This window comes from Nelumbo nucifera, chromosome 1 (genome assembly GCF_055504915.1).
Source record: "Nelumbo nucifera cultivar China Antique chromosome 1, China Antique-T2T, whole genome shotgun sequence".
Taxonomy (NCBI): Eukaryota; Viridiplantae; Streptophyta; class Magnoliopsida; order Proteales; family Nelumbonaceae; genus Nelumbo; species Nelumbo nucifera.
This window is the reverse complement of record NC_142649.1, coordinates 155,728,180-155,754,595: the sequence shown is the minus strand read 5'-3', so window position 1 is coordinate 155,754,595 and position 26,416 is coordinate 155,728,180. Positions and strand designations below refer to the sequence as shown.

The following is a 26,416-nucleotide window of genomic DNA, read 5'->3' as shown; positions in this document are numbered from 1 at the left end:
AAGACCATGCGCAGCACGCCAGAACTCAAAAAATGATCTATTGCAAATTTTAGGGGCTAAAATAGCTAGGGATAAATCAAAAAAGACATCGGTTTAAGTAATAAAAAATTACTTAAACACAATTTAACGATGGGTATGGCATTTAAACAGAATGGAATCGCCAACCAAAATTCATGTAGCACCCATTAAGGAAAGAGCTACCTCGTATGTCTAACTATCCGATCTATCACATTTGATTATATAAAATTTGATACAATGAATCATCTAATGAATTGTTTGTGTACATTGGAGAACCCCAAGTTAGACCATCCATTAGCAGGCACATGCATCACATATGCATCGCAATATCACTATGGTAAAATAAATGAAAGTTTGCACCAACATTTTGTCTTCTGACAACTGGGTTAATTTTAATCAGGCACATACAGCAGCTTCCACTAAATGTCCCCTCCTAGTTTGGATAAATTTTTGACAGAACAGCTCAAACTTGCCTTCCTTGATGGCTTCTCTTATCAACCGGAAGAAGCCCAGATAATGGTGAGTGTTGTGACTGCAACAAATAAAGCTTGTATCTCTGAGAGACACCAAAGAGTAGGGGTGCAGGGGGTGCTCAACAAAAACCGGAAAAAAAAAAAACAAATCAAACCGAGGAAACCAAACCGAAAAATCCAGTTAACTGAACTGATTAGTTCAATTTCGGTTAGCCTAAAAGAAAAATCAACAAATGTATATGCATTATATATAAATATATATTATATTTATAATACTTATATATATTTGCAGTATTTGTAATATAATATACATATTTATAATATATTATATGTTTATAATATATTATATATTTACAATATATATTTATATTGTAAATATAAAAAACCGAGAAACCAAAGAACTGAACCAGTCAAAAACCAAACAATCAACCAGTTAATCGATTGGTTTCGGTTCACGATTATCCAAAAACTGATGATACCGGTTCAGTTTCAAAAAAGAGCCCATGGAGCACCCTATCAAAGAGTACAGATAAAGAAATTAAAAAGAAGAAAATGGCAATAGAACCATTACATCTCTAGAAGAATTTGTGCAAGCATTTCATGAACATTCAGCAGGTGATTGATGTATGCTCTTGTGTGATTTTGGCATGTGTAACAGCTACAGCCATCGACAATGGGAGATGTATCCTTCCTGAGTAATAAAGGGAAAAAAACAAAAGGTTTAGATTGAAAAATTATAATCATCATGATAACAAATTAACAATGGCTTGCAATCTTGAAACAACTTCCCTTCGGGTGGTCATCACTAAACCTATGCCAAAATAGCCCTACCAGAATTTTACAACTGCTTAGGAAGTAAACAGAAGTAGATACAATCAATCACCTGTAAATTGTTGCTCGCAAGTTTATCTTTGCATTGTCACTACCTATTTTGCTTAGCTGGTAACTGGGGACATGTTCCTTACTTCTATCCATTTGGAATGTCAATGCAAAACCACCAAGCGTAAGATGGTAAATATACCTGTGATATTCACAATGATGTCAAGGCTAGTTAAAATCATGGTGAAGACAGAGAAAGTTTGACTACCAAAAAACAAAAAAAAAAAAAAGACCAGAAAGTTAAATCATAATATGGTGAACTGGGAAACATACGTAGAGTCAAAGAGATCAATACCAGCAGCAACACCCTGCAGGACCTCCTCTGTGAAATAAAATGTAATTTCATTTGCTGATGAAATATATCAAGCAAAATATAAATTAAATTTCCAGGAACAAATCATCCATGTGTAGATTATTTTATTTGTTAGAGGAGCTAAAGATTAAGGATTAATCTCTACAATTTTTTTTTTGTGATAATTAACAAGGTATGATTTCATTAATATAAACAAAAATGTACAATGTGGATTCAAAGGGGTAAAATCACCTCAAGAGTACGGATATTAAATTGAGTCCAATACATCTGCTCCCTATCAACCCCTTGCCTAGATAAAGCCCATTAACTTCCCTTGGAACCCATAGAAATGTTACTGTCATTTCCCACAATAACCATTTGATCTTCTTAACACCTTCTCAGTGGATCCAAACTGCCATTCCCCTTAATAAACAAGGTATCATTTTACAAGATTAATCTGTATAGAATTCAGGAGCATTATATGAAAATTCAGGCTTCCAATGGATACTAACTGATTACATAGTTTTCCATGCTTTATTTTTATTTTTATTTTTTGATCAATAACCACAGAATTCATTAATTAATGGAAGAAAGTTACAGGGAAGAGGAGCTAAAGATTCTTAACTCCCCAGAATAGAGATACATCTGATTTAAACACTCAGAACCCTACAATTGATCTCAAAACCCAGAATTTCCAAGAACTCCTTGCCTAGCCAATCCATAAGGAATTAGCACTTCTTTTAACCCAAGTACATAGGACTTCCATATCCTTAATCAACCACTTGAATTTTCTTTTCTCATTGCTGTAGCTCCACATCTTGGAAGTGTCTTCTTTCAGCCAATCCACAACAACCGCAGAGTCTCCTTCTATAATCAGTTTCTTAACTTTAACTTCTTTGGCCCTTTGCACCCCTTCCAACATTGCTAACACCTCAGCCCTCAAGGAGTCTCCCACTCCAATTAGACTAGAGAACAAAGCTATTACATTACCTCTCTCATCCCTTAGGACTCCCCCAATACCCGAAGGCCCTGGATTCCCCATGCTACTGCCATCAAAATTTAGTTTGTTAAAACCAGGAGGTGGAGGGTTCCACATGAAAATCAAAGTCTTCTTCCTTGAAACTGAGCTAGCAACATCTTTCCACTTTCTTAGCAAATCGTTTGTTGAAAAATCTGTAAACTCCTTCATAGTCTTCAGCCAGTGTATTACTCATATGAATCAACTCTACCATATTTTCCAAGCCTCTCTCCTTTTTCCGAGAAGATCCTTGCATTTCTTTCCTCCCATAATGTCCAACAAACAGCAGCTCTCACGCATCTCCACATAATTCTTGATCTTTTCGTTGAACATTCAAAAGGTGAAGAGGAAAACAAGCTTTGTAGACTAGTTGGAGGTGTCCACCTGCACCCAAAAAAAGAAGCAAACCAATCCCAAATATTTTTTGCCAAAACACAAGATATTAGTAAGTGGTACCCAGACTCACCAGCAGCTTTGCATAAAACACACTAGTGTGGAGATAAACATCTATTGCGTATTTTTCTTTGAAGTAGGTCACCTGTGTTGATGCCTTCAAGGAAAACTTCCCAACAAAAGCTCCCAACCCTCGGAGGTATAGGTTTACACTACACTTCCTTGATAGGGAATGACAGTCCAATAGGAATTTCTGGTTGTATCAGGGCTTTAAAGAAGGATGCACAAGTAAAGGATCCAGAGGGAGACAAAGACCAAATCCTACTATCTGTCTTTGTGGGTTCCAAGAAAATCCCATCAAGAATGGACAAAAGAGATGAAACATTATCCAGTTCTGTGTCCCTGAGTGCTTTTCTCAAACCCAAGTTCCAAGCAAACCCGGAATTTGAGTTTGAGGAAACGAGGAAATTGGAAATTAGTTCATTTTTTAGGGAGGTGATTGCAAATAGAGCCGGAAATTGTTCTTCCAAAGGGGTCTCCCCAACCCAAACATGTTCCCAGAATTTTATGAGATTACCCGAGTGTAAATCATACCTGATCCAAGGAGAGAAGAGAGGCAAAATATCTTGGATGGATTTCCATGGTGATGCTCTTGTAGCCATAACCAGAATCCCAGAATCCCAACCATTCTCTACAAGCCTGTGAATACTACAAATTATCTTTGTCCACAGGTTCTCCCTCTCCAAAGAAAACCTCCACAGCCATTTCCCTAGCAAAGCCAAATTCCTCTTCCTAATATTCCCAATGCCTAGCCCTCCATCCTGCTTATTCCTACACACCATTTCCCATCTCACCCTATGATCCTTTTTTTCCTCCCCTGGCTCCCAGAAAAAGTCCCTCATTAATTTTTCCAACTTGCTAGCCACCCCTGCAGGTACCTTAAAGGCTGAAAGGTAATAGATGGGCAGATTAGCTAGGGTAGACCTGATTAAAGTAATTCTTCCCCCAAGAGAGATGTAGTGTTTCTTCCAAGAAGCAAGTCTCTTTTCAAACCTCCACTACAGGAGTCCAAAAACTTCCTTTTTGAGGATTATCTCCTAGAGGAAGACCAAGGTAAATCAAAGGCTAGTTCGATACTCCACACCCCAAAATATTTGCACACTCAAGGATCTCACTTTCCCCCATATTCACACCTACAACACAACTTTTATCAAAATTAACTTTCAGATTGGACATTTGCTCAAATAGTTGTACTGTAAGTTTCACATTCCTAATCCAATTCATGTCCCCCCCTTACACAAAACAAAATTGTATCATCTGCAAACTACAAGTGTGTTGGTGGTATACTCTCCCTGCCAACTCTCCATCCCTTAATTAGCCCTCTAGAATCTGCCTTAGAGATTAAACTCCCTAAGACTTCAGCAATCAAGGTGAACAAAAAAGGAGAAAGTGGGTCTCCTTGTCTTATTCCCCTCAATGTTGGGAAGAAGTCTACCACCGTTCCATTCACCAAAATAGAGTAGTGGCAGGACCTCACACATCCCAACACCCATCTACACCATCTATCTCTGAACCCAAAATTAGTCATCACCTCCAACAAAAAGGACCAGTCTACCAAGTCATAAGCTTTTTCCAAATTTAGCTTACAGACCACCCCCTTCTTCTTAGATCTCTTGAAGTCCTCCACACTCTCATTTGCTATAGGAATTTGATCAGTGATTTGCCTGTCCCTCACAAAAGCTCCTTGATTATTTGAGATGATGGTATTGAGCACCTGTCTAATCCTAATGGACAACACCTTCGCAATGATCTTATATAGACTGTTCACTAGGTTACTAGGACTATAATCCCTTGGATGTATTGCCTCTCTCTTCTTGGGAACTAAAGCAATAAAAGTGGAGTTTAACCCCGGGTTAATCACTCATCTTCTGTGGAACTCTTCAAAGACCACCATTAGCTCTTCCCTCAAAACCATCTGGGCCAGGAGCCTTTGATCTATCCATAGAGAATACTGCCTCCTTAACCTTCTCCACCTCAAATTTTCTCTCCAACCTCTCCCTATCTTCTGATCTCATCCTTGGCCATTCCATCCCCTCAATCCATACCCTATTACTTAAGGGTTTCCTGTATATAGACCTAAAGTGGTTAGTAAACTCCATAGCAATCTCCCCCTGATCAAATAAGGTTATCCCCTCTATTTCCAAGTTTGAAATAAAATTCTTCCTTCTTCTCCCACTTGCCAAACAATGAAAAAATTTTGTATTCCTATCTCCCTCCTTCAACCACCTACACCTTGACTTTTGTTTCCAACTGATTTCCTCCTTAAACAATTCATCCTCCAGTTGTTTCTGCAGATTCCACCTTTGTTCTTTGTCCTCCAGTGTTAAATCACCCCTCCCCTCCTTCCCATCCAATCCAATTGATCAATTACCATTTGCTTTTTTTTTCTTCCAACCTCCCAAATTCTAATTTGTTCCATTCCTTGATTTTACCCTTCAATAGTTGTAATTTCTTATGGAAACCTCATTCCTTTCCATTCTACTACCAGGTCACTCTCTAACCACCACTCCTTGATTTTATTAATAAAACCTAGGTGAAGTAGCCACATATTCTCAAATCTAAATAGGGCAGGCCCTGTGCTTCCCATCTCTTCTGCACCAATCATGATGGGCCAATGGTCTGAAGTTACTCTTGGAAGTGCTCTAGAAGCCAAGCTACCCCAATGTTCCTCCCAATCCACTAAAAGAAGAAACATATCCAACTTAGAGCAAATGGGATTCACTTGTAAATTGGACCAAGTGTAACTACTGCGGGCCAATGGAATCTCTTTAAGTTCAAAGCTTTCCACAAAAAGATTAAATTTCCTCATGCTCGTGGTCACCCTCTGTCTAGGCTTATTTGTTTCTTCCGAAAACCTAATTACATTGAAATCGCTTCCTAAGCACCATGGTCCATCCCACAATCCCCTTACATCCCCCAATTCTTCCCATAGATTCCTCCTCTCTCTATAATCATTAGGTCCATAGACATTTGTTAACACCCATTCAAAGCCATCCTCCACCTGCTTAAATTTCAACAAAACTGAGAATTGGCCTATTAATTCCTCCATTGCTATACACACCTCACTCTTTCATAAAGTTATTATTCCCCCAGCAGATCCCCATGAAGGTGCAGTAGCCTAACTAACCCCCCCAGCTCTCCAAATACTCCTTGCCCACCTAGCATCAATTCTACTCTCTTGGACTCCTGAATCATAATTATATCCGGTTTAGCCTTTTTTATTGCCTCTTTAATTACTGCCCTCTTCCTAGCACTACCCAACCCTCTAACATTCCAGCTGACAGTGTTCATTTTACTAACTTATTCTTTTCCCTTCAAACCCATAGCCCCATTACTTTAACCCCTTCCTTCTATCCCCCTTGATACCAGCATTCTTATCCCCTCCAAAATGTCTCATCAATCTTTCAACCTCATTCAGTTTTCTCTTCCTCACCTTACCCCCCTCCTTCTTTTGCAGAAAAAATTTGAGATCATTTGGGTCTTTTAATTTGCACCCCAGTTTCCCCACAAAGGCTGTCATTTGAGATCATTTGGGTCTTTAGTTTTCCATGCTTTAGAAGATGAGATAAAAAGAAGACAAATCAACACTTGAAGATCAAAACAACTATAATCAAGAAGCATGTACTTATAAGTTTGGCAGATTTATGGGGAAATAATCATGATGCACGGTATGGCATGAAGCAAAGGTGAAACACTTGAAGAACTTTATTAATTGAATCCAATTCTTATGATTTGAGGAGGTGATGAAAACTAACGTTTCATGGGTCTTCTTGGAGAGGTAAAACGGAATATGTACATATAACACAAGCATCCCCTGGAGACTGGAGAGGTAAAACTACTACCTCTCTAATCAAATATGCATCAAAGTACAGTTGAGCCCAATACAATTGACTCTTATTGACCCCCTGTTTGGTTAACGTATCAGTCAATCCATTTTCCGACCTTTGCTCCCATTGACATTTATACCTTTATAAGCATATTTCTCATTAGTCACTTGAACTTCTTTATTTCATCATTATAAGACCATATTACATTCAATAATGGCCTTTAATACCATACTACTGTCTCAATTTCCTTAACCAAATCAATCACTGCTCTAGAGACACCTTCAATAATCAGTTTGTCCAAATTCATGTCTTTTGCCTGTTTCAGTCCTTGTAGAATAGAATAGATCTACTTTTGAGACACTTGATGCCAATTAAGGAATGCCTTTTAAATTAAGACAAATAATGGAAAGAAGTTAACAAAGTCTTGGTTTTTAATTATCAAAAAAAAGTCTTGGTTTTTAGCTCAATGAGAAATTTCATGCACAACACCTGTCTCTGTAGCATTCAAAATGTAGCACTCAAAGAAGGATTTAATATTTAGTTAAAAAGAGAATAGGAAACAACATTGCTACCTGGAAGTCCAATCCCACAAATTTGGCGAGGCTTTTCCTCTGGCAAGACATCCTAAATATTGGAGGCAGAATTAGCCTTCTGAATCATCAATTGAAGTATATACCAAAAAAAAAACATATCATCAATCGAAGTAACCATTTTCCTATTAAAAGTATAGAAAGAATCATGCATAGATGAACAACCAGATGCATTTTGAATTTGACTTCTTTCCAGTATCACCATGTCACCATTTTTTCGGTTCAATACTTGTATCTAGTTAGATTTAAATTTGACTTCTTTCCAATATAATGGAATTGGAATCTATTTATACATTAATCCCAGAGACTGCAGTTAAACGTAGCTCTACACCATTTGGGTTACACATGTTCTGATGTCTATTCACCATTTACTAGGTCATTTTTTATTTGTTTTTGATTCTTACAGAATATAACTACTGCCTACATATTTTTATGAACAACAAGCATATGCGTGTGTGTTAAATTGAATCTTAGAGAGAAAAAGTTAAGTGTGTATATGCATGTTGGGGGGGTGGGGGAGAGGAAAGAAGATATATTGTTAAAATCAGCATGTGGTTTATTTTTCATGTATGAACTGCCTGTGTACATTCATAAAGCATGGTTATGAAGTAATTTACATTCTGTAAATGTTTAATGCAATGATTCGGGTTTGGTTCCTGTTTGGACATGTCTTCTTCAGCATGTACTTTCCAAAAGGGAAAATAGGGTATGTTAAAAGGACCATCCTTGTACAGTAATTATTGTTGTTAGTATTGAATAATTAATATATAGGTAAATTACTTATACCTCCCCTACTTTTGGTCAATTACTTGTATACCAATCCTTGTGTTTACCTAACTTGTAAATAGGTATATTACCAAACTGTCCTTAATAATAAAATATTAATTCTGCCTCCAAAATATATATTTTAAAATTAACAAAAGTATCCTTTTATAAACACTAAATATAATATTTTATATTACATAAATTTTATACAAATATTATTTGTTATGTATTATATATTTTATATTTAAAATTATAGGCCCAGAACCAGGCGCAGCCAGGCCCTGACCCAGGCTCTAGCCCTTATAATAGGTGCTAAGCCAGGCTTGGCCTAGCCCATGATCACCCCTAGAAGAAAGGGAGAACAAGGACACACAGGTACAAGATTGGTTTGGGAATTGAAAACCATAGAGAATCATATGTTGTTCTCTATTCTTTTTCATGGTAAAAAATGGACTTATCTTTTTTTTTTGGATCAATAACAGAAATTTTATTAAAAGAGATATAGAGATTACAACCAGAAGGGAGGGGTAAAAAGTCTTAACCCTCCCTAACAAAACTGAAAACACATGTTACAATATAGCCCAAAAAAGATTTGTTCTTCCCCCCTAAAAAATGGACTTATCTTATGGGCCATAGGCTAAAGGCTGAACCACATAAATACTTGTCTTCTCCTGTGCTCTTCTTTTTTTCTTTTTCTTTTCTTTTTTGGCTATAGTTCTTTGTGGTTCTTTGTAGGGATAACATTTGAAGCCAACAGATCCCCAATGGTTCCATGACAAGATACAATCTGTTACTAAGAAGAAGCTAGGACATCCTATACCGTAGATAAGGATATTTTTTTACCAATGAAATAGTGTTTCAACCATCACACTCCTAAAGAAGTTGGAACGGCAGAATTAGTTGAAAGGTTCCCATTTTTTGTGAAATATTTAAGCATCAGAAACTAGCTTTGACTCTTCATAAAAGGGTTCTCAGTAGCATTGAGGTTGTGGATAAGTCTTGGAACAATAAGATGGCTGGTGGATCAGAGCTTTGCTTTCAGGTTTTATTGATCAAGTTATTATCCACTGGAGCCTTGTTGGATTTTCATCAAGTTTTCTTCTAGGAACCTCCTCAATCCTCTTGATTACAAAAGACTCTTGAGACTGCTATTGTCTTTGAATCCCTTTGTGGGATTTACAAGATCGGTTTCAAATGTATCCTTAGGTTGCATTACTTCCTAATTTCCCCCTATTATTACTCAAGGAAAGTAATATATAAGAATTATTTTTTTAGAATAAGATAACACAATTAATATCAGAATGTTCCCAAGTTTTGAGGGTAGTTTCTTACAGTAACTGCATTAAGGAGAGCAGGCCGCTCATCCATACTCTCTCCAAGCCCAAAGCCACCAATCCAGTATCCTGCATCAAACATTTCCCCAACAATATCATCAAACCTAGAAACCAAAATGCATTGCGAACTTGAATTCAGTAACCCATGCATACAAAACCTTAGTGCTTTTCAGGAAGGTGCTTATCTAACAATTTTACTTCAGTGAGCTGGAAGGTGACATGTTGCTCAATAAAAGAAGGGTTAAAACTGAAACTTAAGAAAGCCTGCATGAATGGAATTTCCTTCATGCTTAAGCAAATGTTCAGTTGCAATTGACCAAAGTAGATTATGGATGAAATGGAAATGGTAAGAACACCATTTAGATGGATGCAAGACATCCAACTAAGGCTCTTTCTAATTACTTGATAATCTTGTACATTGTAATGCTGAATTCAATAACCTTGCTATGTTGGACAGGTTTATCCATGGAGACAGATGGTCCGTTGTTCCAGTTAGCCCCAGCTTACTCAAGACTGGGAGTAGGTGGTGCTGATAAGAAGTGATGTGAAAAACCAGGTAATGGACACTTTACTTCCCATTATTGTATTTATATTCTTCAATATGTAAGGGAATTAATGTCAAACAACAAGTAATATTATTATTATGATTATTATGATAATGATAATAATCTTTCATAGCTATGAGGTTGTCTTCCTTCTTTAAATCTTTCTCTTTATTTTATCCTCTGCAAAACCTCAAATAAACTTCTATTGATGCTTTCCCCAATGAATGAGTTCAACATAATGTCTGCCTAGGTGTAGTCTAAGGATAAGGATCTTACTTGAGTCCAGATAGTCTAATTTTTAGGAAATTCTACAAGGGCACAACAAACTTCTTGTTAGAGTCGACAGTCCAGGGGTGTTTGAGTCATTTCATAGTGCTTTACTTAAAGGTGTTTTGTCTATTATGTCTGAAGTTAAGTAGAGTGTCCCCTACATAAAAAGGGGCACAAAGGTCATTGTACTTAATGTTACAAACCTATATATATATTAGTTCTGGTTGACTGAGAGAGTGACTTTTCTCTTAGAGACCATCCAAACCATCTCTTCTTCTTCCCTTCTTCTCTTTTTCCTTTTATTCCAGGAAGGAAATCAGGTCTGATTGATCTTCTATCATGGTATCAGAACCCTGATTTTTTTTTTGGAGAAAGTAAGGTAAATAATTTTATTGAAGAGGGATAAAAAAGATACAACAATTTCCGGGCATCTCACACCCAAAAAGAAGACATGTTACAGACTCCAGATGGACTGAGTGCAAAGCAAATGAAAAAGATTCCGAGACTAACTCAGAGTTAACTGACAGCCTAGAAGCAAGCTTAGACACTGCAGCCTGAATTAATTCCTCCAGACTTCTCACTTTGATGTAAAAAATCCTGTTGTTTCTTTCAGTCCATAAAGTTACTAAAACAGCCACAGGAATGTTTCTCCAGATCAGAATACCCTTTTTCTACAGATCTGGCAAATTCCAGCAGCACAAGAGATCCTTAATTGAACCATGCATAACCCAGAAAACCCCAGCTGCTATAAGAAAGTGCTCCCAAACTCTTACGGAGATCGAACAGTGGATGCCAGGTGATCAACTGTCTCTGGCAAGAGTCCACATAAGCCACAGCTAAGGTCTGAAAGCTGAACTCCTCTCCTAACCAAGTTAGCTATCGACAGGCACATATTTAGAGCCATCACCCAAACCAAAAAACTATGCTTAGGTGGACTGACAGAATTCCACACCTGCTTGCTTGGAAAATCAGAATTATTTGCTCTACTCAACTTTGAAGCCAAAGATTTAACAGTAAAAACACCATCTCCACCTCCACTCATCCTCCATATTAGCAGAGATAGATTGCCTCTGTAACAGTTGCAGAAGGGCCAACAGCTGATCCATCTCCCAGTCAAAAAAATTTCGTCTAAAAAGGGGTCACCAGGAGATTGATTCCCCAGTCACATCAAAAGAATCAGCCACTGAAGCCTCAGGGCTCAGGGCACACTGAAAAAGCAGCGGAAAGGCTTCATCCAAGGGTGTGTCAATCACCCAAACCAAAAAACTATGCTTAGGTGGACTGACAGAATTCCACACCTGCTTGCTTGGAAAATCAGAATTATTTGCTCTACTCAACTTTGAAGCCAAAGATTTAACAGTAAAAACACCATCTCCACCTCCACTCATCCTCCATATTAGCAGAGATAGATTGCCTCTGTAACAGTTGCAGAAGGGCCAACAGCTGATCCATCTCCCAGTCAAAAAAATTTCGTCTAAAAAGGGGACACCAGGAGATTGATTCCCCAGTCACATCAAAAGAATCAGCCACTGAAGCCTCAGGGCTCAGGGCACACTGAAAAAGCAGCGGAAAGGCTTCATCCAAGGGTGTGTCTAAACACCAGGAATCCTTCCAAAACTTCAACCTGTCTCCCCTACCAATCTTGAGAGCTAGGCCATCAGAAAAAGTCAGGAAAGATTTGAAAATTTCTTTCCAGAGTGATTACCCCCAGTCCACCCCATGTTTAGAAACAATTAGGGTCCCACCTAGCATTCCTTTCAACACCAAACCTCCAAAGCCATTTACTGAGGAGAGAAGAGTTGAAAACCTTCAACTTCCTAATTCCCAACCCACCATCCTCCACAGGGAAGCAGACCTGATCCCACTTAACAAGATGTATTTTTCTTTCTTCCTTCCAACCTCTCCACAGAAAATTTCTTTGAAGGGACTCCATCTTTTTTGCTACTTTTGAAGGGATGGGAAAGAGGGATAAGAAGTAGGTAGGTAGGTTAGAAAGAGTACTTTTAAGGAGAGTAACTCTGCCCCCAGATGAAAGATACTTGGCTTTCCATGAAGCCAGTTTCCTTTCCATCCTTTCTACCACAGGATCGCAAATAGCACTCAAGGTACACTTGGCACCTAGAGGGAGCCCTAGGTATTTTCCAGGGAGATGATCCACTTTACATGCAAGGACTTCAGCCAACTCTTCTAAGCAGTCCATTTGGCCCACTGGAAAAAGAACACTCTTTCCCAAATTTACTTTGAGAGCCCTGAAACGACTTCAAACCAGCACAGAATCCCCAACATACTCTCCAACTGATCTCGAGAAATGCCAATAAAACATAAAGTATCATCTGCAAACTGTAACATGTTCACCTTCTCCCCCCCCCCCGAGCAGATTTCAAAACCCCTCCCACTAACCATCAGAGACGACCACCTTACTAAATTGGAAGAGCACCTCCATAAGACAAATAAAGAGCAAAGGGGAAAGAGGGTCCCCTTGCCTAATACCCCTTGAGCTTTCAAAGAAACCTGTAACTTGACCATTGATCAAAACTGAAAACTTAAGGGAAGTAACACAAACTTTCATCTAGTTCCTCCATTTTTGCCCAAAATTCATTTGTGCAAGCACAAAGTCCAAACATCTCCAATTCACATGGTCATAAACTTTCTCAATATCCAATTTACAAACCAGGCCTGGCGTCCTATATCTTCTCCTAGAGTCAATGAGTTTATTAGCAATAAGAACACTGTCCAGCATCTATCTCCCCAGAATAAAAGCACTTTGACTTTCAGATATTACACTAGATAAAACCCTTTTCATCCTCTCAGCCAAGATTCTTGCCAGAATTTTATAAAAACTATTGAGAAGACTAATAGGTCTAAAGTCTTTGATGTTAACAGCCCCGGCCACTTTAGGAATGAGAAATAAAAGTGGCACTTAGACTTCTCTGCAAGGAGGCACTACTATGAAAATTCAGGAACACAATCAACACATCTTGTTTAATTAACTCCCAACACTTCACATAAAACAGGTTTGTCAAGCCATTTGAGCCAGGAGATTTCTCTATTTCTATCTTATCAATTGCTTCTTTAACTTCCAATTCAGTGAAAGGTCTTTCCAGAAAAGCTTTTTGTTCATTAGAGAGCCTTTTGAAATGGGTGTGAGCAGGAAAGAGGTCTAACCGGCCAGGGTTCTTTGTATAGCTGTTTATAAAAAGAAGCCAAAGCTTTGATCTTAGCAATCGATTCACCTATTCTGCCCTCACTCTCTAACTTACTGATCTCCTTAGCTCTATTTCGAGCATTGGCCATTTTGTGAAAGAAGCCACTATTCTTGTCCCCCACCTTAAGCCAAGTAGATTTAGCTCTCTGTCTCCACCTGATTTCATCCTTAACAGTTAGTTTATCAAAAGACACCTTGGCTTGACTCCTTTTCAGTTGATCATGAGAAATTTGACCAGCTTCTTCACCTCTATCCACCTCTTAAATCACACTAATACCTTTTTTCCAGTTTCCAAGGACAGACTATTCTCCAGCTTCCAAATTCTGATTTTTTCTTTAATTAGCCCAATTTTCAGAATCAGAGCCCTGATTTTCCTTCCCAGTTTTTTCTTTTTCAGCGCCTTCTAGCACACTTGCTCGGACATTTCTTGGTGATTACCTGGAGGATTAAAGAAAGAACAAAAAGAAGGGATCGCTTTTTATCTAGGATGTATTCATGCCTCCAGTTGCTGTAGTAAGTGTTGTTTCAGTGGAGTTTTAGAGAAACCCTCTAATCGATGTACCGAAGAGGGACCGTCAGTGATCAGTTGATGTGCAACAGTTCGTGTGGGGTGTTTCAGTGATCTGAAAGGGCACAGTCGTGGATTTCTTGATTTATTATGGACAGCCTATTAGCAGGTATGCACAAGAAGTGAGTTTTTGTGTGTTTCTTGTTAATGGAAGTGAGTCAAAGGTGTGAGAACAGTGCTGAAATCTGTTACAACACATGTTTCTGAGTTTCTCTGTGTTTATAAGTGGGTGATAGGTGTGAGGACAGTGCTGAAATCAGTTACAGCACATGTTTCTGTTGTAGTTGATTGATAGTGGTGTAGTGTGGTGCCATGAAGTGAAGTTTCCTTCTTTTTTTATACCCATGGCAACCCTAGGAGTAGGAGAGAATAGTGATAAAAAATCCAGTGTTATGATCCCCCCCTGATTTTCTGAATGTACAAATGACATCTATCAAGTTGAATGGCGAGAATTATGTGCTATGGGCCAAGTTGGTGGAGGTCTTTCTTAGTGATTGGGAACAAGAAGATGCACAGGTTATCATGTGGTTGTGAAATAGTATGGAACCCAAAATCAATGTGAATTTTATGTTTCTTGATACAGCTAAGGAGATATGTGATCATGCCAAGAAGCTTTATTCTGGATAGGATAATACTACAAGAGTATATAAGCTCTATCAAGAATATTTTAATCTACAACAAGGAAATTAAAATATTTAGGAGTATTATGCTAATATGAGGAACCTTTGGAATGAGCTCAATATCTATCATCCTTTGACATTGGATGTTAAAATTCAGCAATAAAAAGGGAGCAACTGGATGTGACCAAATTTTTAGTGGGTTTGAAGGCTGAGTATGAACTAGTAAGAGCTCAGATTCTAGGAGGCTCTGCTCTTCCCTCTCTTGAGGAGGTGTTTACATGACTCTGTTGGATTATTATTGGTTCCTCAGAGAGTTCCACCATTTCAGATAGATCAGCCTTTGTAATGATGATAAGGGGAGGCCTTGGAAATAGAGGGGGTCATGGAGTTCAGGGAGGCCATAGTGGACCTATGTTGAATCGTGGTGGTGGATATAGTGGAAGGTCAAGACTTAGGGGGAAGTCGTGGTAGAGGTTGTAGTTATGGGCCTAGGAAGTGTACACATTGTGGCAAGGAAAGGCACACTATTAATTTTTGCTATGATCTACATGGGCCAATCATGCAGAAATAGGAAGTGGTGGTGAAGCAGTTGATGCCCAACAAATTGACCAAGAACCCTCTACATCTACTAGTGTCTCTGGGAAGGAGATGATGAGTATTCCACGTGATGAGTATGAAAGGTTTCTTCAAGCTACCTCCCAGCAGAATACAACCACTCTTGCCCACTCAAGTATGACTTGTTTGGCTTCCAAACCTTCACCCTAGATTATCGATTCTGGAGCTTCCGATCATATGATTAGGACTCCACTCTCTAGGTTTGTTTTCCTCCCTTTCTCCATCTTTTACATCACAAATACTTGTATTAGCTAATGGTTCGACCTCTCCCATTTGTGGTGTTGGCAATGTAGACACCACATCATTGTCTTTATCTTCAGTTCTGTTTGTGCCCAAATTCCCTTTTAATTTTATGTTTGTTTATTAACCAAATCTCTCAATTATTCTATAACTTTCTTTCTTGGCTCTTGTGTTTTTCAGGATCTCAAGACGGGGATGAAGATTGGTGCAGGGCATGAAGCCGGTGGATTGTATCATCTTGATGGTGGTGGTTTGATAGTACCTCTTCAGGCCTCCCTTACACCTCTCCAATGGCAGTGCAGGCTTGGTCATCCATCTCTTAAGACACTTCGTTACTTGTTCCATCATTCCATTGTCTTTCTTCATTAGAATGTGAGTCGTGTTAGCATGGGAAACACCATTGGGTTTCCTTCAATCCTAGACTCAATAGTCGTAGTTTGAGTCCTTTTGCTTTAGTCCATTATGATATTTATGAAGGGATGGGATATCCATCACATGGACGCCTAAGTCTTGCGGAATGGACTGGGCGAACTTCAAAAATTTCTCCCATCTTTGCAGGGAATCGAATTCCCTATTTTAGAAAAACATATTTTTCAAGGATCAATCTTGAACCATGAACCAAAAGGAGTAGGAGGGAGGATGTACCTGATACGGAGAATTAGTATCTCCCAATGGAGGTGTTCACGCCCAAGGAATGATCCAAAGACTGCTCCCACTGAAGATGGCGTAGTGCAGGATGGAGCAGAATCAGCAATGTTCTTCAAAAGAACTTGACCCTTCGCAAGAATCAACTGGATGGCTTGTGAGTACAACTCCAATCAATCTTTTCCCAAAAGATTGGTATCAAGATCAAATCTTGATTTCTCCCAAGAACTGAAGATCGAACTGAAGGTAATGGCGACAGCAGGAAGGAGGCGGCAAGAGAGATTTTGCAGAGGTTGCAGAAATCTCTCTTCTGTGATTTCAGCTCTGAAGACAACAGTCTTAGGTTGCATGTCTAAAGGCTGTCGCCCCCTCCTCTTATAGATTTAAAGGGATCAGCTCCTAATCCTATTAGGAGCTGCTGATCCAAATTATATTTGGATTAGAAGCCCCTTTAAGTGATAAGGGAGAACCCTTATCTTATCTGCAGATCAAATCAGCCATCTCCTAATCCAATTAGGAGGCTTCCAGATCTAAATCTTATTTAGATCTTGGACTCTCTAAGTGGATAGGGTTTAGGCCCAATCCTATCAGCTGATCCATCTCAGAATTCGCCTCCTTTAATTGACTAATCAAATCAGCCCAGTTCGAAATGGGCTTAAGGCCCATTTAAGGTTATGTACTCACTTAGCCTTCCAAACTGCTGCCCAGTTGGGCTTCCTTGTATGGCGTGGGACTCAAACATTGATCTACACATCAGCCACATGGGTTCAGCCCAACCTTTGTTACAAGGCCTGGCCGAATACATTGTTATGGACAGTGCACCCCATGAAACCCATCTTATGGGCTCTATGGGCCCAACACTTATCCTAAGTGGCCCCTGGGCCAAGCCACCTTGTAACACCCAGGGACTGTGGGCAGATGCAAGATTAGCCCATCAGGTATTATCCTCAATGGTCTTACACTTAACCTCTCAGCCCATAATGATCAAACACTGCCCGACAAAGGAGGACCTCTCCCTCGACTGCAAGGAACAGTGTTGCACTCTCTGCTTACATGGATCCCGGGAATTAAAACATTTTGCAAATCATTTCGAAACCATAACATATATATATCTTTATATAAATATATTTTGCAAAACAAAATCTCAACAATTGAAATCGGCTGCCGGCAGTCTTGGTTTCCATCAGAGAGAGTGCATCCCCGATCATTACCTTTGTCCGACAAAGGGGCTGATCCTGTCATTATGATCACCCACTCAAATGAATTCTCGGACTGTCCCAACATACTCAGGTTTTGACCCCCGCTAAGGATCTCACTGATAGGTACATCAAAGGCAGCCCAATCCGACACCTAGTGTAGTATCATAATCAAGTCTAGGGGTCAGGTGTAACTTTCCAGTTTTGCCCATCTATCTCCAAGGTCTAGGGCAATACTGGAAATCTGGTCCGGTTCAAAGGTTCTATTAATCCTACACTGCATGTGCTTCGGGTCTCACCCTGGTAGCTGAGACAAGCCACCCCAACAGTTGGCAGCACACCAGTGTCAGCCTTGGCAGGATAAATCTCCCCAGACTTACCCAATGGCCGTGAACATTCTAAACTAACACAAGTCTCATTAAGTGTCCAGTTTAAGGGTATTACACAGAAACACACCATCGGAACATGAATCAAATGTGTACTTTATTCATTTACAATAAATTCATAATGTACATATTTCTGATTGAAGCTAAGGGCATACAATTGTCTAACAATTTAGGGTTCAAATAAAGTTATGTTGTACAATAGTTATAAGTACTTTATAGTTTTTTTTGATGATTATTCAAGGATGGCATGGTTTTATCTTATGAAAGAAGAGTGAATTGTTCTCCATTTTTCAAAAATTTTATGCTGAAATATGCACTCAATTTGGTGTTCACATAAAGATTCTTCATTCTGATAATGGGAAATAATATTTCTATACACCGTTTCAATAATACTTAGAACAACATGGGACCATTTACCAAACCTCTTGCACTTATACACCTCAACAAAATGGGGTATCCAAATGCAAGAACCACCATCTACTTGAGACTGCCCAGTCCCTTTTGCATCATATGAGTGTTCCTAAACATTTTTGGAGTGATGTTTTTCTTCACAGCTTGTTTCTTTATTAACTGGATACATTGTCTATCCTTGAAGGTCAACCTTCCTTCTTAGTTTTGTTTCCTACATGTCTCCCTTTCCTCCTATTCCTAGGGTTTTTGGGTGTGTATGCTTTGTTCATAATCTATGGCTTGGGATGGACAAGTTAGACGCACGCTCTACAAAGTGAATTTTTCTTGGCTACTCTCGGACACAGAAGGGTGACAAGTGTTATAATCCTACTTCTCAGCATTCCTTTATATGCCCTGATGTCACCTTCTTTGAGTTTGTTCTGTTCTTTACAAGTAATGATGTTTCTTCTTCATCTACTATGCTCCCACTTCCAATTCCTATTGATGACCCCATTCCCCTTATTGTAGTTTCCTATTGAGTGACCACTGATCAAGCAAGTGTATACGCATCAACAGGTATCAGCTCCTCCTCCAGTTTCTTCTCTATCAGCAGATCCGACAGTCATTCCTAACCTTGTGATGCACTTCAGTCTAACGTTGATCTTCCCATTGCTTTGCGCAAAGGTGAACGTCGTTGTACTTTGTATCCTACTTCTAACTATGTTTCTGTTTCTCATCTTTCCGCATCCCATTGCCAGCTTATTTCCCTTTTGTCTATTGTTTCTATTCATAAGAATGTCCAGGAAGCTATTACCTACCTAGAGTGGCGCCACACAATAGAAGAAAAACTCCCTGCACTTGCTCATAATCACACATGGGAGCTCACCACCCTTCCTCTCGGTAAGCATGTTGTAGGTTGTAAGTGGGTGTATACCATCAAGTACTTACCAGACGAAAGAATATACCAAGGGGTACTCTCAACTGTATGGAGTGGAATATATAGAGACATTCTCTCCTGTAGCCAAGATTGGCAAAGATCGTGCATGATATCCTTAGTAGCTATGTATGACTGGCCCTTGTTTCAGCTTGACATTCCGGTGTTTGAGGAGTTTGAAAGAAGAAAAAAGGAAGAGAAAGAAAAAAAACAAGGATCATTCACAATGGAGAGAGGAATGGGATGAGGATTTCTCAACCCAAGAAGATATGCTCACAGATGAAGACTAATGCAGGCTTTAGGATAGGGATCTTTGCTTTTGTTTAGTGTCAAGCCAGTAGCCCTTGTTTTATGGGAATATGTGTTGGGTCTGTGTTTTCGTTTTTAATTTGGGTGTGTGGGCAGTGTTCATAATTGTAAATTGCGGTTGTATTGGGCCTTATTGGGTCTTCTGAGTTGGCTCTCATGCTTTTGGTGATATCTTATCACCTTCTGTTGTACTTCTCCTTTTTATTTTAATGAATTTTATCTCTAGCCTTCAAAAAAAAAAAAAAAAGAATGTCTTCCTGCATGGTGATCTTAGTGAAGAAGTGTATATGGAACAACCACCAGGGTTTGTTGCTCAGGGGGAGGATGGTAAGGTGTGTAGACTGACCTTTTTTTTTATCAATAACACCAGCTTCACTAAATTAAAAGAAAAGAGGGAATATGGATACAAAAGGGGAGATAAAATATCTTAGCTCCCCAAAAACAGAAAACAAAGGGAGTGCAAAGAGAAAAGATTAAAAACTAGCCCAAAAAACAAACTCCCTATTCACTCCTTGCTTGGCCAACCCATCCGCATATGAGTGGGCACTCACTCCTCTTCACCCAGCTGTACTGAATCTCAATGTCCCTACCCAGCCATAAGAACTATTTTTTTTCATTGTTAAAGTTCCACAAACCACTGTCCTCTGTCTTCAACCAACTAACCACCACCTTCGAATCACCTTCTAGGATCAAACGGTTGATATTTAATTCCTTTGCTCTTCAAATTCCTTCAAGCGCTGCAAGGATCTCAGCCCTAAGAGAGTCACCTTCTCCAATAGGGCCAGAGAATAAAGCAATAACAATCCCTTCCTCATTCCTGAAGACTCCTCCAATCCCAGAAGGCCTTGGGTTCCTTACACTGCTGCCATCAAAATTCAGCTTTATAAAGCCCGAGGGGGGAGGGGACCAAAACGGACAAAGAGTCCTCTTGCATCTAAAATTAGAAGCAATCTCTTTCCAGTTTCTTAGCAAGTCATCCACAGGAAAATCTGAAAACAACTCCAAAGATTTTAGCCAATGGACAGCCCTTAAAAGGATTTCGATCTAACAATTCTTCCAATGTTCTTTCCTTGTCGGAAAAAATGTGTGAGTTTCTTTCTTCCCACAATGACCAGCACACTGCTGCCCTAATACACCTCCACATAGTCTTCCCTCGCTTCCTAGGCCAACTGAAAAAAGGAGAAAACAAACCTTGGACAGTCTCCGGAGGATACCAAGAACACCCAAAACGGGAGAAAACCCACTCCCAAACTGTTTTAGCAGCCTTACAAGAGACCATGAGGTGGTAGCCAGATTCCCCATCAGCTTTACAAAGAGCATATCTATTAGGAAGTAGACAAATAGTTGGGTCTCTTTCTCTGAAGTAAGTCTAAAGTGTTGATTCTTTCCAGGAAAAATTCCCAACAAAAAAAAAACAACCCGAGGAAGAATAGGCCTGCTCCAAATTTCCTTAACTGGAAAGGACAATCCAAAGGGGATAGGAGGCTGAGTTATGGTTTCAAAGAATGAAACACAAGAAAAGGTACCAGACCTAAAAGGGGTCCAAAATCTGGTGTCTTCCTTAGCAGGGTTTAGGAAGACAATCTCAAGGGAGGCTAGCAAAGTTACCAAGCTATCCATGTTTGTATCCCTAATTGCCCTACGCAGGCCTAGGTTCCATCCAAAGCCAGAAGTGGAGGCTGAAGGGACCAAGAAAGAAGATATGGGTTCATTTTTCAAGTCTGATAGAGCATACAAGGAAGGAAACTGGTCCTTCAGAGCAGAATCCCCGACCCAAAGTTGTTCCCAAAATTTTATTCGGTTACCAGAGTTTAGACCATACCTGATCCAAAGGGGCAAAACTGGAAGCAGATTGTGAATGGATTTCCAAGGAGAAGCAGATGAAGCCCTTGCCAAGATTCCAAGATCCCAGCCATTGTCTTCCAGCCCATGAATGCTAGCCACAATCTTAGTCCACAATTTATCCCTTTCCAATGAAAACCTCCACAACCACTTCCCCAGTAGAGCCATATTCCTTTTCTTGAAATTACCAATCCCAAGATCTAGTTTTTTACACCTAGTGACCACCTCCCAACTCACCCTATGATCTCTCTTCTCCTCTCTAGGCTCCCACAAAAAGTTCCTTATTAATTTTTCCAAAAGATTGGAAACCTTTGAGGGGATCTTAAACACTGACAGATAGTAGACAGGTAGGTTAGCTAGGGTAGACCTAATGAGAGTGATTCTCCCACCTAAAGAAAGATAATTTCTCTTCCAGGCCGCCAGCCTCTTCTCAAACCTCTCCACTACCGGAGCCCAAAAGCTAACACTCTTAGGATTATCTCCTAAAGGGAGAACCAAGTATGTCAGGGGCCAGTCCAAAATTGCACAACCTAGCTCACCTGCAAATTCCCTTAGGTCCCTTTCGTTCACATTCACTCCCGCCACACAACTCTTATCAAAGTTCACCTTGAGGTTAGATATCTGCTCAAAGAGTTGTATTGTTAACTTTAGATTCCGGATCCAATTGAAGTTCCCTCCTTTACAGAATAGGATAGTATCATCTGCAAACTGTAGAAGTGTTAAGGGAACCTCCTCCCTTCCTACTCTCCACCCTCTTATCAAATTCCTCGAGTCTGCTCTATGGATCAATCTCCCAAGCACATCAACAATCAGGGTGAAAAGAAATGGGGAAAGAAGATCTCCCTGTCTTAGACCTCTCAACGCGGGAAAGAAGTGAACCATAGTCCCATTCACCAGGATAGAATAATGACAAGTCCTAACACAGCCCCAAACCCACTTACACCACCTGTCTCCAAAACCAAAACTCCTCAACACCTCCATCAAGAAAGACCAATCAACCAAGTCATAAGCCTTCTCCAAATCCAAATTGCAAACCACTCCCTTCTTCTTTGACTTCCTAAAGCTCTCCAAGCTCTCATTTGCAATGAGAATCTGATCGGTGATCTATCTTCCATCCACAAAAGCACCTTGGTTGGGTGCAATAATAGAGGGAAGCACCTTCTTTGTCCTGAGAGACAACACCATTGCAATGATTTTGTACAAGCTAGTCACCAGACTAATAGGTCTAAAATCCTTTGGTTGAGAAGCATCTTTCTTCTTTGGGACTAAAGCAATGAAAGTTGAGTTCAAGCCCGGATTTATTACACCCCTCCTGTGGAACTCCTCAAAAACTGATCTAAGATCATTCTCCAAAATACCCCAACAATCCTGGTAAAAGGCCATTGTGAACCCATCTGGACCCGAAGCTTTTGTCCTATCCATTGAGAATACTGCTTCCTTTACCTCCTCCATATCAAAACTTTTTTCTAACCACTCTCTCTTCTCTGCACTTAGTGTCGGCCAATCCAATCCCTCCAACCACACTCTACCATTCATAGGCCTTCTAAAAATAGATTTGAAGTGGTTTACTAGAGCCTTTGCAATTTCTATCGGGTGGGACAACACTGCTCCATTAACTTCCAAATTAGAGATGAAGTTCTTCTTTCTCCCCCCATTTTCCACTGAATGGAAAAACCTTGTGTTTCTGTCTCCCTCCTTTAGCCACTTACACCTGGATTTTTGCCTCCAACTGATTTCCTCCTTAACCAAGATGTCCTCCATCTGCCTCCTCAAAACCCATCTCAACTTCCTTTCTTCCTCTCCAAAGGAACCTCTCTCTTCCTTCAGGTCCAAATCCTCGAATTGCTCCACCAGAACTTGTTTTCTCTCTTCTAATCTTCCAAACTCCAGCCTATTCCACTCCTTTAATTGTGATTTTAAGTATTAGAGTTTCTTGTGGAACCTCACTCCCTCCCAATCAACTACCGGATTCGCTTGCTCCCACCACTCTCTAATCTTCTCAATGAAACCCAGATGAGTCAACCACATGTTTTCAAACTTGAAAGGGGTAGGCCCAACTCCTCTTATTTCCTCCTTGACCAACACTATAGGCCAGTGGTCTAAAGTAAGTCATGGGAGAGCCCTAGAAGTAATATTGCCCCAATGTTCCTCCCAATCTGTTGAGAACAAAAATCTGTCCAACATAGAGCAAATTGGCCTTGATTGAAGGTTGGACCAAGTGAAGTTATTATTTAGGAAAGGAATTTCTTTAAGTTCAAAAGAGTCCACAAATTGGTTGAACTTCCTCATACTTGTTGTCACTCTTTGTCTGGGGTTGTTGGTTTCCTCTGTAAATCTCACTACATTAAAATCCCCTCCCACACACCAAGGTCCATCCTAGAGGCCTCTAATGTCACTCAATTCTTCCCATAATTTCTCCCTCTGCCTATAGTCATTGGGGCCATACACATTTGTTAGTACCCATTCATACCCATCGTCCACCTGTCTGAACTTTAGGGAGACAGAATGATCTCCAATTAGCTCCTCCACACCTATGAGTAAATCTTCTTTCCACAGGGTCACAATCCCTCCTGAGGAACCCCACGAGGGAGTAGCCACCCACTTTATACCCCTAGAACTCCACACACTCCTTGCCCATCTGCAATCAAAATCCATTCTTTTGGACTCCTGAAGCATTACCACATCCAGATTAAACTTCTTAATTACCTCTTTCATTGTCGCTCTCTTCCTAATGCTGCCCAACCCCCTCACATTCCAACTTAGGATTCTCATTGAAAACTCTTAGCCTTAACCCTAACTACTCCAAGATCTATTTAGACCCTTTTCTTCTATCCCCTTTCACTTCAAACTTCTTGTCCCCCTCAATATCTCTTTTTAATCTCTCCACTTCACTCAGCTTTCTATTCTTCATCTTGCTGTCCTCTTTTTTTTGCATGTAGGCTTTTAGATCATTCGGGTTCTTCAGCTTGCACCCCAACTTTTTCACAAACTCTAAAACTGACTCTTCCCCACTAGTTTCCTCTTTTTCTAAAGTTGCACTCTCCTCATTCCTAGGAAACTTCTTGTTCCTTCTCACATTACCTCCAACTACAGCCCTTTCTGTCCCCTCCATGCTCCTTCTCTACAATTCCTTCCTCTCCACTTCACCCAAAAGGCTCTCTAAGATTTCCCATATTTTTGTCTCTCTGCAAGTTTTCTCACCCACTTCCCCCCTTGTAGACGCATTGTGGCTTTCAGACCAAGGGCTTCCAACTCTTGGTTGGGAAGAGAATCTGGAACAAGGGACACAGAGTGCTCATCAGTAGCCAAAACTGAATTGACAGAGTTGAGGGATTTACCTAAGGCAGAGAAGTGAGGAGAGAGCATAGGCAAAGGAGTGGTAGTCACTGTATTTTTTGAGAAATTAGAGCACTCTGTCTCCCCGAGTTGGGGGAAGAAAATCCCTGCCGTTGTATCAACACAAAGACCCCTTTCTGTACCCAAGTACCTCTCTGTGAGGTACCCTTGTTCAGCTCTGAGAAGACCCAAGCTACCTCCTTTTCGGCCTCTTGCAAAGCACTAGAACTAGGGAAGGGCTCAGCCAAATTTGGGTTAAGATCATTCACCGCTCTTCCCCCTCCTCCTTTCCCTCCCCCACCGAATCCCCTATGAACAAACAATCCAGGCTGAAAGAATCCTTGTTCTGTTCTTCAGATAGAGCTTCGTCTGCCGCACTGCCTAAACTCCCACAGGCTTCCGATCTTTCATCATAGTCAAAATCTGAGCCGCAGCTTATCCAACCTTGGTCAGCCTCTTCCTTCTCTTATGTTCTAACTCTCAAATAGCGCGGGTTCGGGCGATCAAGAACGTTGTGCTTTTGCGCGTTGCCAACTGTCCGTCGGACCCAGCACAGAGGATGGCGTCCTTCTGCCTTGCTCGCCATCTGAGACCCTCCACAGTCGAGAGGGCGAGACCTAGACGATGATAGATGAATGTTGCTATCTATCATCGCCCCATGCCTGCCCCGCCCCACGTGATGACTTAAGTTGTCACGTGGGCTTTTAAAAAAACCACCCAATGCCTGCCCCGCTCCAAGTGAAGGCTCACCCATTGACCTGTCCGGCCCAGCCTTCCTTAAAGCCAGTTCAGACAATGACTTTGAGCACAACCGAACCTAACCCATTTTATCCACGTCAGCATAGGACGAGCCACCCTCTTTAAACAACCCAACTTGAAAAAAATTCGAATTAGAAGCCTTAATAGGAAAGCTTCGAGACTTGGGGCACCCCTGCGACTGTTCCCCTTCCTTTGTAGTTCGCCCACATGCACAAGGCTTTCCCGCCAGCCCCTGAAGGCCACGTGTACACCAATCTGCAGACTCGTCAGCTCCTTCAACCTTTGTTCGCCTTCCCTAGAGCGAGGCTTCATCTTCTGAAGCTAACCAGACCTTGTACCAGGCATCTTCTGAGAGAACTTCGAAGGCGCGTGGCAAGTACTCCGGCTTGATCCCAGCAACCTTAAGTTCCACAACTCTCAAGTTTCTTAAGTTAACCTCCAACAGAACTCCACCCCACGCTCTGAAGGTTGAAAGGAAGACCGAGAAGTTTGATCAAGAAGCTGCCAACTCTAGATTCAACTTCGTTGCAAACTGAAGCCCTGTTCTGGACCTGAATCAAACTTCCCTCTACATGGAATGTACTGAAATTCAGTTTCTTATCACCAATATCTAATAAAGCTTTCTTTTCAACAAAAGGCAACAACACTACATCTTCATCTAAGCCCAACCTCTCTGCAACTACTTCTAAAATCTTCGTTCAATCTTCTATCACCCTGTCTGCCACTAGGACCATCCTCTTCTCCCAGCTCCCACTCCCTTCTTCCAAAGCTACTTGTCGGAGGACAGTCGAGCTAGACACCAAAACTTCAGGGTAATGCTTAAAGCAGGGCACCTAATTACACAGGACAGAAGGATTACAATCCTTCAAGCCAAGGACTTCTTCCACTCTCCCTTCGACCTCCAGAA

The 26,416-nt window shown here is 40.4% G+C and overlaps 1 protein-coding gene across 5 annotated transcripts in view; it reads right to left on the bottom strand.

The window, feature by feature from the left end:
- Positions 1–205: 205 nt before the first annotated feature.
- LOC104602746 (uncharacterized) overlaps positions 206–26,416 on the bottom strand; it is a 74,760-nt gene continuing 48,549 nt past the window's right edge. For 3 of the 5 annotated variants that reach the window (XM_088894811.1, XM_088894813.1, XM_088894814.1), the window contains 6 exons: positions 9,648–9,718; positions 7,533–7,584; positions 1,644–1,692; positions 1,375–1,512; positions 1,063–1,182; positions 206–574 (listed from right to left, as the gene is read on the bottom strand). In XM_088894811.1, the coding sequence (XP_088750937.1) occupies positions 415–574; positions 1,063–1,182; positions 1,375–1,512; positions 1,644–1,692; positions 7,533–7,584; positions 9,648–9,718 (590 nt within the window). In that variant the 3' untranslated portion in view covers positions 206–414. The remainder of the gene's footprint in view (positions 575–1,062; positions 1,183–1,374; positions 1,513–1,643; positions 1,693–7,532; positions 7,585–9,647; positions 9,719–26,416) is intronic. The other 2 variants (XM_010266535.3, XM_010266537.2) reach the window with 1 other exon arrangement.